The sequence below is a fragment of the Microcaecilia unicolor genome, chromosome 6 (genome assembly GCF_901765095.1).
Source record: "Microcaecilia unicolor chromosome 6, aMicUni1.1, whole genome shotgun sequence".
In the NCBI taxonomy this organism is placed as follows: Eukaryota; Metazoa; Chordata; class Amphibia; order Gymnophiona; family Siphonopidae; genus Microcaecilia; species Microcaecilia unicolor.
This window is the reverse complement of record NC_044036.1, coordinates 21663944-21678715: the sequence shown is the minus strand read 5'-3', so window position 1 is coordinate 21678715 and position 14772 is coordinate 21663944. Positions and strand designations below refer to the sequence as shown.

At 41.1% G+C, this 14772-nt stretch overlaps 2 protein-coding genes across 2 annotated transcripts in view; both read left to right on the top strand.

The window, feature by feature from the left end:
• Nucleotides 1-604, top strand: part of BEND5 (BEN domain containing 5) — a 114381-nt gene extending 113777 nt beyond the window's left edge. The window contains exon 6 of the mRNA XM_030206025.1: nucleotides 424-604. Coding sequence (XP_030061885.1) covers nucleotides 424-581 — 158 coding nt within the window. The 3' untranslated portion in view covers nucleotides 582-604. The remainder of the gene's footprint in view (nucleotides 1-423) is intronic.
• AGBL4 (ATP/GTP binding protein like 4) overlaps nucleotides 1-14772 on the top strand; it is a 2274308-nt gene that overhangs the window by 1313497 nt on the left and 946039 nt on the right. The window lies entirely within an intron of this gene.

Below are 14772 nucleotides of genomic sequence, written 5' to 3'. Positions count from 1 at the left end.
GCCATATTTTCCTGGTCTCTGATTGCATGCATTGGTATTTTATCTTCTGTTTCTCTGTATGTACTATAAAACATTTACTCGATACTGAGACTTTTCTACCAGGTGCTGCTACTGAAGAGCTTTCATATAGTATCACTTAATTAGTTTTTCAGATTTTTAGGACATTTCTGACAAAAATGCATCTTCATGACATAGAAAAGCCCATTGAGCCAAAATGCACGTTTCTTTGACATGAAATGATTGAACTATAGTATTGGTTTTAGTGAAAATATAGTACAGACCATCAACTTTTTCTGTCATCTTGATGCAGCCTCTATGAAGAAGAATTGATCAAATCATAAAAGACAGCATTATTATTTACAGTGGTGCCGTTGGGAGCAGAATTAACCAGGTTAAATTCTGTTCTCTTTACTTTCTTTTCAGAATGCTTATATGACAGAATAGCACAAGACACTGTGGATGAAACAGAAATTGCACAGAGACTCTCCAAAGTCAACAAATACATCTGTGAAAAAATCATGGATATCAACAAGTCATGTAAAAATGAAGAGAGGAGGGAAGCAAAATACAGTATGCAATAAACTTTGGATTTTTCTTAAATGTCTTCGTGTTTTACTTGTGTGGTGTTTCTGTAATGTGGAACTGTCTCTTGGGGTCAAGGTGATTAAAATGAATCCCACGATAAAACAATAGCTTATTTCAAGCAGATTTTTGTACAATATCTATGCCTTGCACACTGTTTTTACTTGAATTTAATATATATATATATATATATTTTTTTTTTTAGTGATTTTTATTTTGAATACAAGACTATTCATTTTTTCGTATCTTCGTGCCTGCAAAAGAAAGAGGAAACTTCTTAAGATTTAATTTAAGTTGGTAGTCATTGGGGGGGGAGGGCGCGGGGTCTATTTGCCAAATGATTTGCCCCCTTGGTACAAAATGTAAAAAAAAAAAAACCTGTTGTGAAATCTAGCCGTAACGGTTGTCATCTGTTCATTTGATGAGCTTTGTAAAATTAGGATTAAGGCAGAGCATTTTACTACCATATAACTGGTAAGCAGAGACCTACAATTTCCAATACTGTTTACGTACTGCTTTTCACAAGAACTAAGGACTCTGAAAAGTGTAATGTAAAGAGAAGTGCCTTTCTTCAAGGCCTCTTTCAATAAATATTTTCTTCGCTATATCTACGTGAAACCTCCTAAACCTTGTACTTTCCATTTACAGTTTATCTTGTTGGGTAGACTGGATGGCTCTTATAGGTCTTTATCTGCTGTCATCTACTGTGTTACTACAGTTCACCTGCATCAAATACGAAAATTGCAAAAACCGATATACTCTATTTTAAGATTCACAAACATAACATATGTACGGGAATGCAGCAATATTTAAGTCATCACAGGTTACATAGTAATGAGATGGAAAACATGCAAATGTATGTACAACAGTTTTACCAGCTGCGGTAAAAGGGGACCTCGGCACACGTGTAAAACACACGCCAGCGCCGGCCACCTTTTGCGTAGCTTGATAAAAGGGGCCCTATAAATCCTTAGCTCCCGACTTGATTACCATAACGTTGTTTATGCAGGTTTACCACAGTCATTGCTGAAAAGGTTACAAACTCTTCAAAACACCGTGATCAGGCTACTATGCCATGCTCATCATTCGCATCACACCCCCCCCCCCCCCCGCCCCTTTTGAAAATTGCAGCACTGGTTGCCTGTTAAGTAATATATTATCTTTAGTATTAACTTTAAAATAGCTGTTCTGGCATTTAAGGGGAGATTCTATATTTGGTGCCTAAAAAAATGGGCACTGAAATCAATGCTGACTAAGCATATTCTATGAGCAGCACCTAGATTTATGCACGGTATGTAGAATACGCTTAGTTGATATATAAGCACCTAAAATTATGTGCATACATTTACACCAGTGAAAGGATAGCGTAAATCCTGGCACATAGATTTAGGCCCGCTGGGCCATATTCTATAACTACGCATGTAAATTTCAGAACGCCCATGAAATACCCATTCCCCAGCCCATAACTACACCCCTTTTTGCCCGCACACAGTAGAAGTTAGGCAGTGTATTTTTGTAGTGCCGGCCTGGTTAGCACAGGAGCCCTTACCGCCACCTCAGTGAGTGGCGGTAAGTGCTCCTCCCCAAAATGGCCACACGGCAACTGGTTCACTTGCATGGAGATTTCTTTAAAAAGAAGACAGCCTTGCACTCGCTGTGGTAAAATTGGGCCTCACTGCACGTCAAAAACGTTCGCTGATGTCAGTCCTGGCCGCCTTTTACCGCAGCTTGGTAAAAGGACCCCCATGTCAATAAATAGAAGCTCTGAAGTCTGCAAAAATTCAAAATTTAATGGTTGCTTAATTGTCCTCTTTGGTCCTATATTATGGAACACTGTAGTAGCTTAAATTGTATGTAACTAAACTCAAATATTCAAGAGCACAATCACTCCCTATCCACAAAGAAAGCAATAACTGAAAGGTATTTAAAGTGTTTGTAATGGAGTTTGTGCTGGTAATGATTTTATATAGTTCTGAGCATTTGTGGTGGATAATATATTCATTTTGAGGTTTTTTTTTTTTTTTATGTATGAGTGATGGTCTTCCTTCTAATAAACTGGGGTTGTGTCCTCACTGCCAATTACGTCATCTGGTTTAAAACTGTTTATCTTTTCTGGCATCTAAAGTGTAGACAACTCATGAGGATAAAATATGTTTGCTGAAGTGATGAGAGAGGTCCACAGATTCAATAAGGGAAGTGTCAGATCTGCTACCACTGTACCTGAAAGTGTATGTAAATCACAGTAGCATTTTGATAATGCAAATATACAGATCTGATTTTTTAAGGAAGACAAAATGGGGCTTTTCCATTTTTAAATAGTCTAAATTAAATGTTTCCATTACTTATAAAAATGCATAGACAAGATGTGTTATCTGCATGAAGAATTGTTTCCATAGGTCTGTAGTACCTGTAAACTATTCTTTTCTCTGTTTTAGGGGCACTTTAACTAAAATGTAATGAAATCGGTGCTTAACACATTTTAACAAAGGACATTCCTATGCGCTGAGACCAGATTGGTGGGGGGGGGGGGGGGGGGGGGGGGGGGGAGATTTTTAAAAATATTGTAATGCAGGTCATGCGTTAAGAGTGTCATTAACACACAGCACCCGTATACAGTTCATATGGGAGCATTTACCTTCTATTTAGGAGGCAATATCAATCAGAACATACTAGCTGAATAACGTTGGGATGCTCACTCTCTACCCGTCAACTAAATCAACAGTCAGTCTCTAATACTGGGTAAATCAATAAAAGGTTCCACACTCTCCAATGAAATGGTAATAATAACTTTATACCACCAAAAATTTTAATATTTTAAAGAAGGGAAACATAAGGAGAATTCAGAATAGGCTGATCCTTCAGCCGAGCTTGTTTGTTAGTGAGACTAGCTGTGAAAATGGCTCACTATCATGCTCTATACATCATAAATTCTCCTGAACTTTGAAACCCTTCAAAGTTTTAGTGCTTATTATATTAACACACAAATACCATGTGATATATTTATTTATTTATTTATTTATTTATTTATTTATTTATTTATTTTAGCACATTTATATCCCACATTTCCCCCCCACATGTTAGCAGGCTCAAAGTGGCTTACAATGTACTGATTAGGCTAGCGCCAGACCAGTGGTGAAACGGCTACAATTAAAATTGAGAGGATAGACGGAACAGGGTGAGAAAAAAAAAGTTAAAGTGTGGAAAATATTTAGTGGAAGTCCCTACAATAATTACAAGAAAGAGGAACTCTAGAAACAAATCAGTCCAAAAATATATGTTGAAAAAACGTGCCAAAATATAATTCAAAATGGCAATCGCCAGTAAAACTTGGAAAAGAACTACTACAACCACATACCAAGGGAGATAACTTAGCTTATTTTCTTTTCTTCTCCTCACTGTGGTTCTGTTTCTGGTAAACGTCCAACAGGAACCCCTGTTTCAAAATTTCTTCAGGGACACCGGTGCTGTAAATAAGCTGTTCCTCTGTTTCACAACAGCATGGCAAGTAACTGCTGTTAAAGACGGAGCAAACTTCCGTTGCTTACGCAATGATGTGCTGAAAAATTAAGACCAATCATCTGACAGCATTCGTAATCAAAATGTCAATCAAGTTGTGTCATTTCATTCAAATTGTGCCATTACATTTAGACCTAATGGAGCTACCAAATTTAATTCAAAGATCCAGTATTGTTCCCGAAGGGCCAGATATATTTCACCCAGTCACCCTGGAAGGATGGTGAAATTTGTTTGATTCTAAACCATTGCATGTCTGTAAAGGTGTGTCCAGTTTCCATACTATGGCACAGCATCGGGGCTGTGATCACTCTATTTTTTAATCTGCTCCGATGCTCATTTAGTCTTTGGCTTATAATTCTAGTTGTTATTCCTACATAAATTTTCAAGCACTGGCAAATAATCACATATACCACTTTATTAGATGTACAATCTGTGGATGATTTTAGACGGTACTTTTTATGAGTACTTGGATGTTGCCAAACTTCTGTTTGTTAAGAAGGACACGCTTTACAGTGTCCACATGGTTTGTGTCCTGTGTGTTTTTGACATGGACTGTCTCATCAAGATCTATAATGACTAGACACCAAATGATTGCTTAAGTTCTTACCATGGGAAAAAGCTATACAAGGGCCCGACTCAAAAACATGATGTAACTGTAGGACATGCCAGTGTTTATAGATACTTTGAGCTATAGCCACCAATTTGTCCGAATGAGTAAGTACACGTATTTGTTTATCCTGCCGTTCTCTCTGAGTATATTTCAGTAGTAATTCTGGATTAGCAAATCTAGCTCTACGGTATGCTTGACGAATTATCCTGGGATATCCCTTGGCCCGAAAACGTTCACTTAATAACCGCGCTTGATTACGATATTCTTCGAAGAAACTACAAATTATCCTAATGCGGAGAAACTAACCAATCGGGGACTGCCTTCTTTAGGCGTTGGGGATGACAGCTAGAATATTGTATCAAACTGTTCCTGTCAGTCGGCTTTCAAAAAACCATAGTGACTAATTGATTTTGTTTTATTATTACCAAGGTGTCAAGAAATAAAATTTCCTTGTCACTCTAGGACATGTAGAATTGAAGATGTTTATCCAGAGTATTTATCCATGTTGTAAAGTCCTCCAACTGCTGTTTTGATGAGGTCCATATAAAGAATGTCGTCAATAAATCTCACCCAATTCAAAATGTTTACATTCCAAGGTGAAGAATGAATATGCTGATAGTGATCCATTTTGGTAGATGATCCATCGAGAAACACACCATTTCCAATTGACTGGCAGATTGCATTTCATTCGCATATGTCCAATCTGGGATGACTCTTGAGGATCATGTGAAGGTTCATAATGTCAGTAGCCCACTTGAGGTCAGTCTCCATTGAAGAAATATGCAAGGCTGTAATGTAGTGTTCAGTCCACACATTCACATCTCATTGCTGCCTTCTGCAGGACAGCTGACACGATAGTTGGTTTGGACAGACAGTGCTGCAGAATTTGTTTGGGGTCTAGAATCCAGCTCTACCCCCCTAGGCCCATTTTGTTCTGTTCCAGGCTGCACTCACACAGTTGTGTATTGTTTCAGGTTAATTACTATTTTGCCCTTACCGTTGCAAGGTCCAATTGACCAATGGTTCTTGTTTTCGATGAGCCTAATAGAGATTCCCACATGTGAGAATATGGCCTGCTTATCCTCGGAGAAAGCAAAGATACTTACCTGTAGCAGGTATTCTCTGAGGACAACAGGCCATTCATTCTCACATACCCTACCATCTCCTTTCCGATCGATTCCATGCTATAGTATTTTACTGGTGGTCCCATGCTCTCGTGGTGGGTGGGAAGGCACATGCACAATGGAGATTCTACATGGGCTCTGAAAGTGATAATAGCTTTTTTTATGCTCCACACCAGGCGATGAGAATGAATAGCCTGCTGTCTTTGGAGAATACCTGCTACAGTTAAGTATCTTCGCTTTACAATTGTGTGCTCAAATTTAGGCACGCATCCAATTTGAATGCACAATTTAAATGAATAAACCAATTAATGCTGATAATTGGGTGCTGATAATTATCAAATCAAATCAATTCTTGTATACCGCTAATATCCCCTTTCCAGGTTCAGTGTGGTTTACATTCTAGGTGAGACAAAAGCTGATAATGGTAGTGTGAGGTATGAGAACAATTAGTGAAGACCATTGGTGTAATGCATGAGACCAAAAACATTATAGGAAAGGATAATGGATGTTACTAGGAGGTAGAAGTCATTGGATTGCTATAAAGCAGTCTTTGGGAAGAGAAAGATTTTTAGCCTCTTCCTGAAGCTAAGGTAGCTGTTTTCTGTTCTGATGGCAATAGGTAGAGAGTTCCATATTTTAACTCCAAGTACAGGGAATAGAGAGCTGAAAATCTTTTGATTTTGAATTGTCTTTTGAAACGGTGTTGCTAGCATCAGTTGTTCTTTCAGTCTGTTAGACTGGACCAAATGTAGCAAACTGGTCTTAATCAACAGTTCAGAGGTGAAACCCTGTAAGATTTGAAAAACTAAAGAAGCAGCTTTGAACCTGAGTCTTTCTGCTATGGGAAGCCAGTACAGTTTGTAAAGATGAATTGAAACACTAGTACATATTCAATCTGTATATTAATCTAGCAGCTGTATTCTATATGATCAGCAGTTTTTTTCTGGTATTGATATCAATTCTAATTGGCCTTAATTGATGTGTGGCCATGGGAGGGTTATGGGTGGATTACGGGTGTTCCTAGAATTTATGTGTGCTGTTATAGAACAAGGGCGATTTGCGCCTAATTTAGACGTGAGGATTTACACCAAGGTTTAGTTGGTGTAAATCCTCATGTCTAAAGTTAGGCACTAAGCGTATTCTATAAACAGCACCTAACTTTCAGAATAGTGCTTAGCATGTTATTTTTTGGCACTGATTTTTCAGCACTGTTTAAAGAATTTGGTCCAATATGGGGTCTACAATGAAGTATCAAACCATTAGTTGAGTTATAGGCATGGAAGTTAATGGATTGGAGTCAAAAGTTGAGAGTAGGGAGAGGTTCTTAGAACTGGAGGACAGTTGTGGAAAATAACTAGGAGTTGGGGAACATGTAGGGAAGTTCTTGGAACTTGGAACAGTTTGGGAGATGAGAATTGTTGTTAAGGAATATTTGGGGAAGGGAGATGGCAGCTGAGTGGGAGAAGAAAAAAACTGAAGGATTTGTGGGAATAGGAGCTGGCCATAGTTGAGGATGGGGTCTGGAGCAGCTGGTAGAACAATTTAGAAGGGGGTGTGAGCCGGGGGAAGGGGGGATGGAAAGTGAAAGGTTTTTTAGGTAACAGAGGTTAAGAGCTGAAGATAAGGAAAGAAAACTAAGAGTGTTTGGGAGACCGAGGCTATGCATATGAGATAAATGCTTTATATATGTCTGTGATACAGTGTGTCAGTGACTGCATAAGTGTGTGTATGGTATAGATTGATGATAATTGGAGAACCTGTAAATGTGGCTTAGTTATTGTGATTGACAAATGTGCACTGATAGGAGAAAACAAAACAACATCACTTTTCTTTGTTAGTTGTATTGGGATTTAGCTAAAACAGTCATTTGCTATGTCACTTTATCTGCACTTGCAAGCCCATAGTATTAGATATAACATAGTAGGTGACGGCAGAAAAAGACCTGCACAGTCCATCCAGTCTGCCCACCAAGATAACTCATATTTGCTGCTTTTTGTGTATACCCTACTTTGATTTGTACCTGGGCTCTTCAGGGCACAGACCGTATAAGTCCGCCCAGCACTATCCCCGCCTCCCAACCACCCGCCCCTCCTCCCAACCACCGGCTCTGGCACAGACCGTACAAGTCTGCCCAGCACTATCCCCGTCTTCCAACCACCTGCCCCTCCTCCCAACCACCGGCTCTGGCACAGACCGTACAAGTCTGCCCAGCACTATCCCCGTCTCCCAACCACCAGCTCTGGCACAGACCGTATAAGTCTGCCCAGCACTATCCCCGTCTCCCAACCACCAGCTCTGGCACAGACCGTATAAGTCTGCCCAGCACTATCCCGTCTCCCACCACCGGCTCTGGCACAGACCGTACAAGTCTGCCCAGCACTATCCCCGTCTCCAAACCACCGGCTCTGGCACAGACCGTATAAGTCTGCCCAGCACTATCCCCGCCTCCCAACCACCTGCCCCTCCTCCCAACCACCGGCTCTGGCACAGACCGTACAAGTCTGCCTAGCACTATCCCCGTCTCCAAACCACCGGCTCTGGCACAGACCGTATAAGTCTGCCCAGCACTATCCCCGTCTCCCAACCACCGGCTCTGGCACAGACCGTACAAGTCTGCCCAGCACTATCCCCGTCTCCCAACCACCGGCTCTGGCACAGACCGTATAAGTCTGCCCAGCACTATCCCCGCCTCCCAACCACCTGCCCCTCCTCCCAACCACCGGCTCTGGCACAGACCGTACAAGTCTGCCCAGCACTATCCCCGCCTCCCAACCACCTGCCCCTCCTCCCAACCACCGGCTCTGGCACAGACCGTACAAGTCTGCCCAGCACTATCCCCGTCTCCCAACCACCGGCTCTGGCACATAATACTCGATTTGTATAAAACTAAAGTCTGCAGTGCTATTACAGAGCTCATATCCACATCTAGCTTTAGTATATTAGTAGGATGCCGTTATTTTTTATGCAGCTATCTTCAGACCTGCTATTGATCTTCCCTTCTTACTAGAAAGCTATTTGAGGATGTTACAAGGCATGCAACAAAAGCTGAGCAGCAACCAATGGCTTTGCCATTTTGTACAATGAATAAAACGCAAAGACGGGCTATTACTGTTTTCTTTTTCTGCTTGTACCAGTGGTAGATTATTTCCACGTAACCTGATTGTGCCAGATTTTATTGGAAATGTTTCCTCACAGGAAGCGATACAGAAAGCTACCTGAACGTTCTGAACCCTCCCAGGCAGAAAAGTGCAAAGGCAATAAAATAACTCAGTTGGATCAATTGTGCTGACGCTCAGCAATTAAACCTTCTACTGAGAATTTTTTTTTTACTGCAGGTTTGCTGTGTTCACAAAGGGGGATTCAAATGGAAGCTTGAAAAATAATTCCCATTGAAACATATCCCAGTGCTGTGGTTATATATTTTCCAAGGCCCCACTGCCTCATGTCTTTACCTCTGTCATTGGTTAGAGGTGTGAGAGCTTTTATTTTCTAAGATTAGGTAACTGTAGTCCCTATAAACAGAACCTTGATAATATGGCATTTGGACACAATATAAACACCAGCTCAAATGTTAAGAGTGAAAATAGAGGTAATACAGTTGTAGACTGCCTTCTGAAAAAATATAGGGCTTCTTTTACAAAGCCGCGATAATGATTCCCTTGCGGCAAATGAGAGGAAGCCCAAAGGAATTAAATGGTCTTCCTCTCTTTTGCTGCACCGAGAATCAGCAGCTCAACTTTGTAAAAGAAGCCCATAGTGTTTGCTAGTTCAATAACATTTATCAAATGACTTAAAACTGCACTATATTCTGATAATTAACTTCACGCATACATGTAGTTACTTTAAAATGTCTGTAAGTTTCTTTGAGGAAAATTACTTTTGAACTGGATATGACTGTTCTGTTCAGTGAAGTTCATATCTCCTAGGTTAGTGGTTTAAACTCCAAGGGGTTAATTTTCAGCCGACAGCGTTATTTCTTGGATATTCAAAGCTGGGATCTGTGCGGCCTTCAGCTTTGAATGTCTGGTTATTTTAAGCCGGCTAATACATAGCCACTTAAGTCGATATTAATCACTTAAGCTGCCATGGGGTACCGCAGAAAGGAGGCCTTTTACTAAGCTGGAGTAGCGTTTTTAGCTCATGGTAGGAATCAGCTAGTGGTAAACACTGAGACGTTCATAGGAATATAATGATTTCTGCCTCAAGCTACCGCGGTAGAAATCATATTCCTACCGCAAGGTAAAAATGCTACCAAGGCTTAGTAAAAGACCCGCAAAGATAGGACAGACGTTTATGCAGTCCCAATTATTCGCTAGCCCTGACCGCTTAAGGGGCCCTTTTACTAAGCCGCATATGCGCGTCCTACTCACATCAATTTGCAGTTACCACCCGGCTACCATGTGGCCCAGGTGATGATTTCATTTTTTACGCGCGTCAGCTATGTGCGCCGGAAAATAATTTTTATTTTCCTGTGCGCGGCGGAAACCGGGTGGTAATTGTCATTCTACACACACAGATGATTACCGCACGGTTACCGCGTGAGACCTTACCACTAAGTCAATGGATGGCGTTAAGGTCTCAGACCCAAAATGGATGCTTGCCAATTTTTATTTTGACACCCGTCCATTTTCAGCAAAAATTTTAAAAAGGCCTTTTTTTTACAGGTTCGCTGAAAAATGGATCTGCGCACGCCCAAAACACACATCTACACTAGCGCAGCCCATTTTTGAGCGCACCTTAGTAAAAAGACTTCTAAGTGCTGAATATCAACACTTAAACAGCCAAGTGCTGACCTCACCCTGGAATGCCCCCAAGATAGCCAGCTTTGTGTTCGGCACTAACTGCGATATTTAGTGGCACTTAGCCGGTTAAGTGCTGCTGAATATTAGCAGCTAGCCTCTACCAAGTGATTTAACCAGTCAGTGTCAGGCTAAATCGATTTCGATATCTGGCAGCAAATGCTTTATGTGATCATGGAGGGATCTGTACAGCTTCTCTGAGAAACCAGTACTACAAAAACAAAGAAAACAAAACAACAAGGAGAGAGGGATTTTTAAAATACTGTTTTACAGAAGCAGCATTACTAAATCTTTGTGTTGCTTGTGTATGTATGTCTGTTTCCTGGATGGGCAGGTAAACTGGGCTGTTGTGTGAGGCTGAACCAATATGAACTGAAATGTGTATCTGTAGGAATTATGATTAATTGGAGTCATTTGTGATTTTGTATCTTGTTACTTTTTTGTTCTGTTTCATAGCTCTATATATAATCGGGCATGCAAAAAGGTTTGAGATAAATCAAGTATTTCTTAGTTACCTTAACTGTTGCTGATATGCAGATTAAACTCAGTCAAAAATAGTTGACACAGAGCAAGACAAAAGTGTACTTAAGCCATATGATCTGTATTTAAAGTCAGTGAAACTAATGGTTGGATTGAATTGGATTTGTGCCCTTTCAGTTTTTCTGTGGCATCTGTTGTCATTGCTTCATGGCGTCTCTTGGGTTAGGGTCAGTCTGTTCTTGGCTTTGACTGAATTTGAGAACCTCCACAATGTGGGGGGTCAATACCCTGCCACCCAACCCCATTGTCATGAACATTACCAACTAAAGAGATTATGCCTCCTGATATAAATAACAAAGAAAGAAAGTCTGACCTGAACATAAAGACCATTTGTTAGAAAAAGGTTTTTTTTTTTTTCAATCTATGTTTTTGTTCATTTATTAGATTCTTGATATAGCACCTTTCTGTAGTATAACCAAAGCAGTTGTACAATTGAGCTTATGGAATTTGATAAATCACTGAAGGAAAAGTCCACAAAACATTGTTAGTCATGTAAGTTTGAGAAAGCCACCAATTTATCTCTGGGTATGATGAGCAATGAGGAATGGATCTATTCCTTGGGAGCCTGCTGAGTTCTTGTGACCTGGATTGACTACTTCAAAACAGGATGTTGGCTTGATGTATTCTTGATTTCATCTACTCTAGCCCCTCTTGGAGGATAATTCTATAAGGAGCCACCTAGTGGTAGGTGGCAAGAAGGAGCTTAAATGATCTTTTAAAAATATGCACCATGATTGATGACATACTTTGCTGGTGGGAGCAGGCATGGGCAGACGTTTGGGTAGAGTGCACAAGTATGCATGCAAATCCTAGGGCCCTGTTTACTAAGCCATGCTGTAGGTACGCTAGCGTTTTTAGCAAATGCTAATGCAAGAGACACCCATAGGAATATATGGGTGTCTCTAGCATCAGCACATGCTGAAAACTCTAGAGTGCCTTACTATCATGTGCATATGTACCCTGTTTCCCCGAAAGTAAGACATCCCCTGAAAATAAGACCTAGTAGAGGTTTTCCCGAATTGGTAGATATAAGGCCTCCCCCGAAAGTAAGACCTAGCAAATTTTTGTTTGAAAGCAGGGCCGCCGAGAGCCGGACAAGGCCGCCCCCCCCCCCCCCACCTGAGGTCGCCGGGCCCCCCTCCACCCACCCTCCGTCGCTCCCGGAACTAACCTTAAACGCCTCCTTTCACCTTCGCAGCAAGTAGCAGCAGGGCAGACCTCTCCTTCCTTCCGTGCCCCGCCCTCGCGGACGTTACGTCAGGCGAGGGCGGGACACGGAAGGAAGGAGTGGCTTGCCCTGTTGCTGCTTGCTGCAAAGGTGAAAGGAGGCATTTAAGGTTAGTTCTGGGAGCAACGGAGGGCGAGCGGGCCAACCCCGATCCAACCCTGATGTTTCCCCGAAAAGTAAGACAGCCCCTGAAAATAAGACCTAGCGCATTTTGGGGGGCAAAAATTAATATAAGACAGTGTCTTATTTTCGGGGAAACACGGTACGTACTTATCACCTAAACAGAAACAGAGAAAAATGAGGGCAGATAAAAACTATATGGCCTATGCAGTCTGCCCACCCATGCCATCTACATTTCTTGCCTCTCCCTTACAGATCCTGTGTACCTGTCCCAAGCTTTCAGTTACATTTTTATAGAAACATATTGTGGATAATAAATACTAGAACAAGGAAGTGGTATACAGTTAGGGAATTTGTGATTCAGACTGGGGAGGTGTTAGGTTCATCTAACAAAGCTTAGGATAGACTTCAGCTACTGTGAAATGAAATATGGCAGTGCGACCAATAGGTCTGAGGACAAGAAATTGTGTTTCTCCAATGCTGATGGGCCTCTGCTGGCTAGTTGTAAGGGCTTTAAGATTGTCAGTGGTCTTGAAGGCCAGGAAGGGGTTAAGTCCACCTTATTTATCTCATTGATTTTATACAGTCCAGCTTGTAACTCACAAACCTCACAGAAGGATTTTGAATGTGTACCTTTCTGTAAGGGGTTGCACTTACAATCGACGCAGTTGACAGCATGTTCAGTAGTGGTGCCACATCTTTAGAACATCTTGCCCGAGAAGACTAATGGAAGGAGATTATTTACTCTTCTGTAAGGAGGTGAAGGTGTGGGTTGTAGACAGAGGCATTTGAATACATTGCAGAATAGGACTGAAGGAGAGGGGCAGGTGCTCTCTAGAGGGTCGTTTACTAAGCCGTGGCAAAAAGTGGCCTGCAGTAGTGTAGGCACGTGTATTGGGCGCACGCCGGGCCACTTTTTACCACACCTACAAAAATGATTTCTTTTTAATGGACGGGAAAAGGGCCTGTGATAAAAAAAAAACCAGTGTGCGCCCAAACTGGCCTGAACCCTTAACACCAGAACCAGTGGTAAAGGCTCAGACGCTACACGTGTGGTGACTGGTTGGCATGCGTCGTGCTGATTACCACCAGAACCGGCGCACGTAGGAGGAAATAATTCATCCAGGCATTACGGGCGTGTGCCAAATCTGAAATTACCGCCCGGAGGGTACACTGGCTTGGCAGTAGTCTCATTTTGGCACACGCTGCATGCGTGTAGAGCCTATCGTAGCTTAGTAAAAGGGCCCCCTAGGCATTGCAATCGTAGTAGTATAGTTCAGGAGCAATACACAGTAGAATGCTTTATATTATGTTTACACCAACTGTTGGGCCAGTGTAAGTAATTTTACCTTAATGTCCGCATGTTTTTGGTTATTTGCACTAGTGTTCTAGAAGGAATAGTAGGGGTGTACTTTCTTTTTTTTTAAAATAATAATTGCCTTAACAAGCACCTATAGTGGGACCCTGTTCTAGAACTACCCTTCAGCCCCCGGTTTCTATATATGGTGCTTTGAGTTGCACATACAGATTTGGATATGTCTAATTTCTGCACACAACCTAATTAATGAGCCAATCAGTGTTTAATTGGGCAATAACAGGCAATTATTGGCACCAATTGGGCAATAATTTGAATTTATGTGCTCATCTTTTAGGCGTATTCTATAAAGTGCAAAGAAATTCTAGTGTATGGATCTTAAAAAGGGGGTATGGCCACAGGAGGGGCATGGGCGGGTTGGGGATTTTCCTACCAATTATGCATGTTGTTATAGAATTAACGGGATCTGTGCCTAATTACGCGTGAGGGTTTACAACCAGTTTTCATTGGTAGAAATTGTCACTCTTAATTGTAGTCATGGTTCCCAGCACTAAATGCTAATCTATAAACTGCACCTAACTGTAGCTTGGGTTATAGAATAGCGCTAAAGCTCTATTTTTTTCGGCGACAATTTTATCAGCGCATTATAGATCTAGTCCCATGTTTTTAATTTATTGATCCTTATTTCATTAAAAAAAAAGACTTTCTGAGACACTAAAATGTAAAGAGAAAAAAAGACAAATATAATCAAGAAAATAATATTTCAATAGTTCAATTATTATTGTGATTTAGGACCTCTGTTGCATAAAAAAAATTATTACATTATTACATCAAAGCTTGCTAGTTTAACCAAGAGTACAAAAAAGAAACTTGCATGTATTTACATATATACAAATTATGGTTAGAGGGTTCAGGAATTCTGCAGGAGCTCATATAAA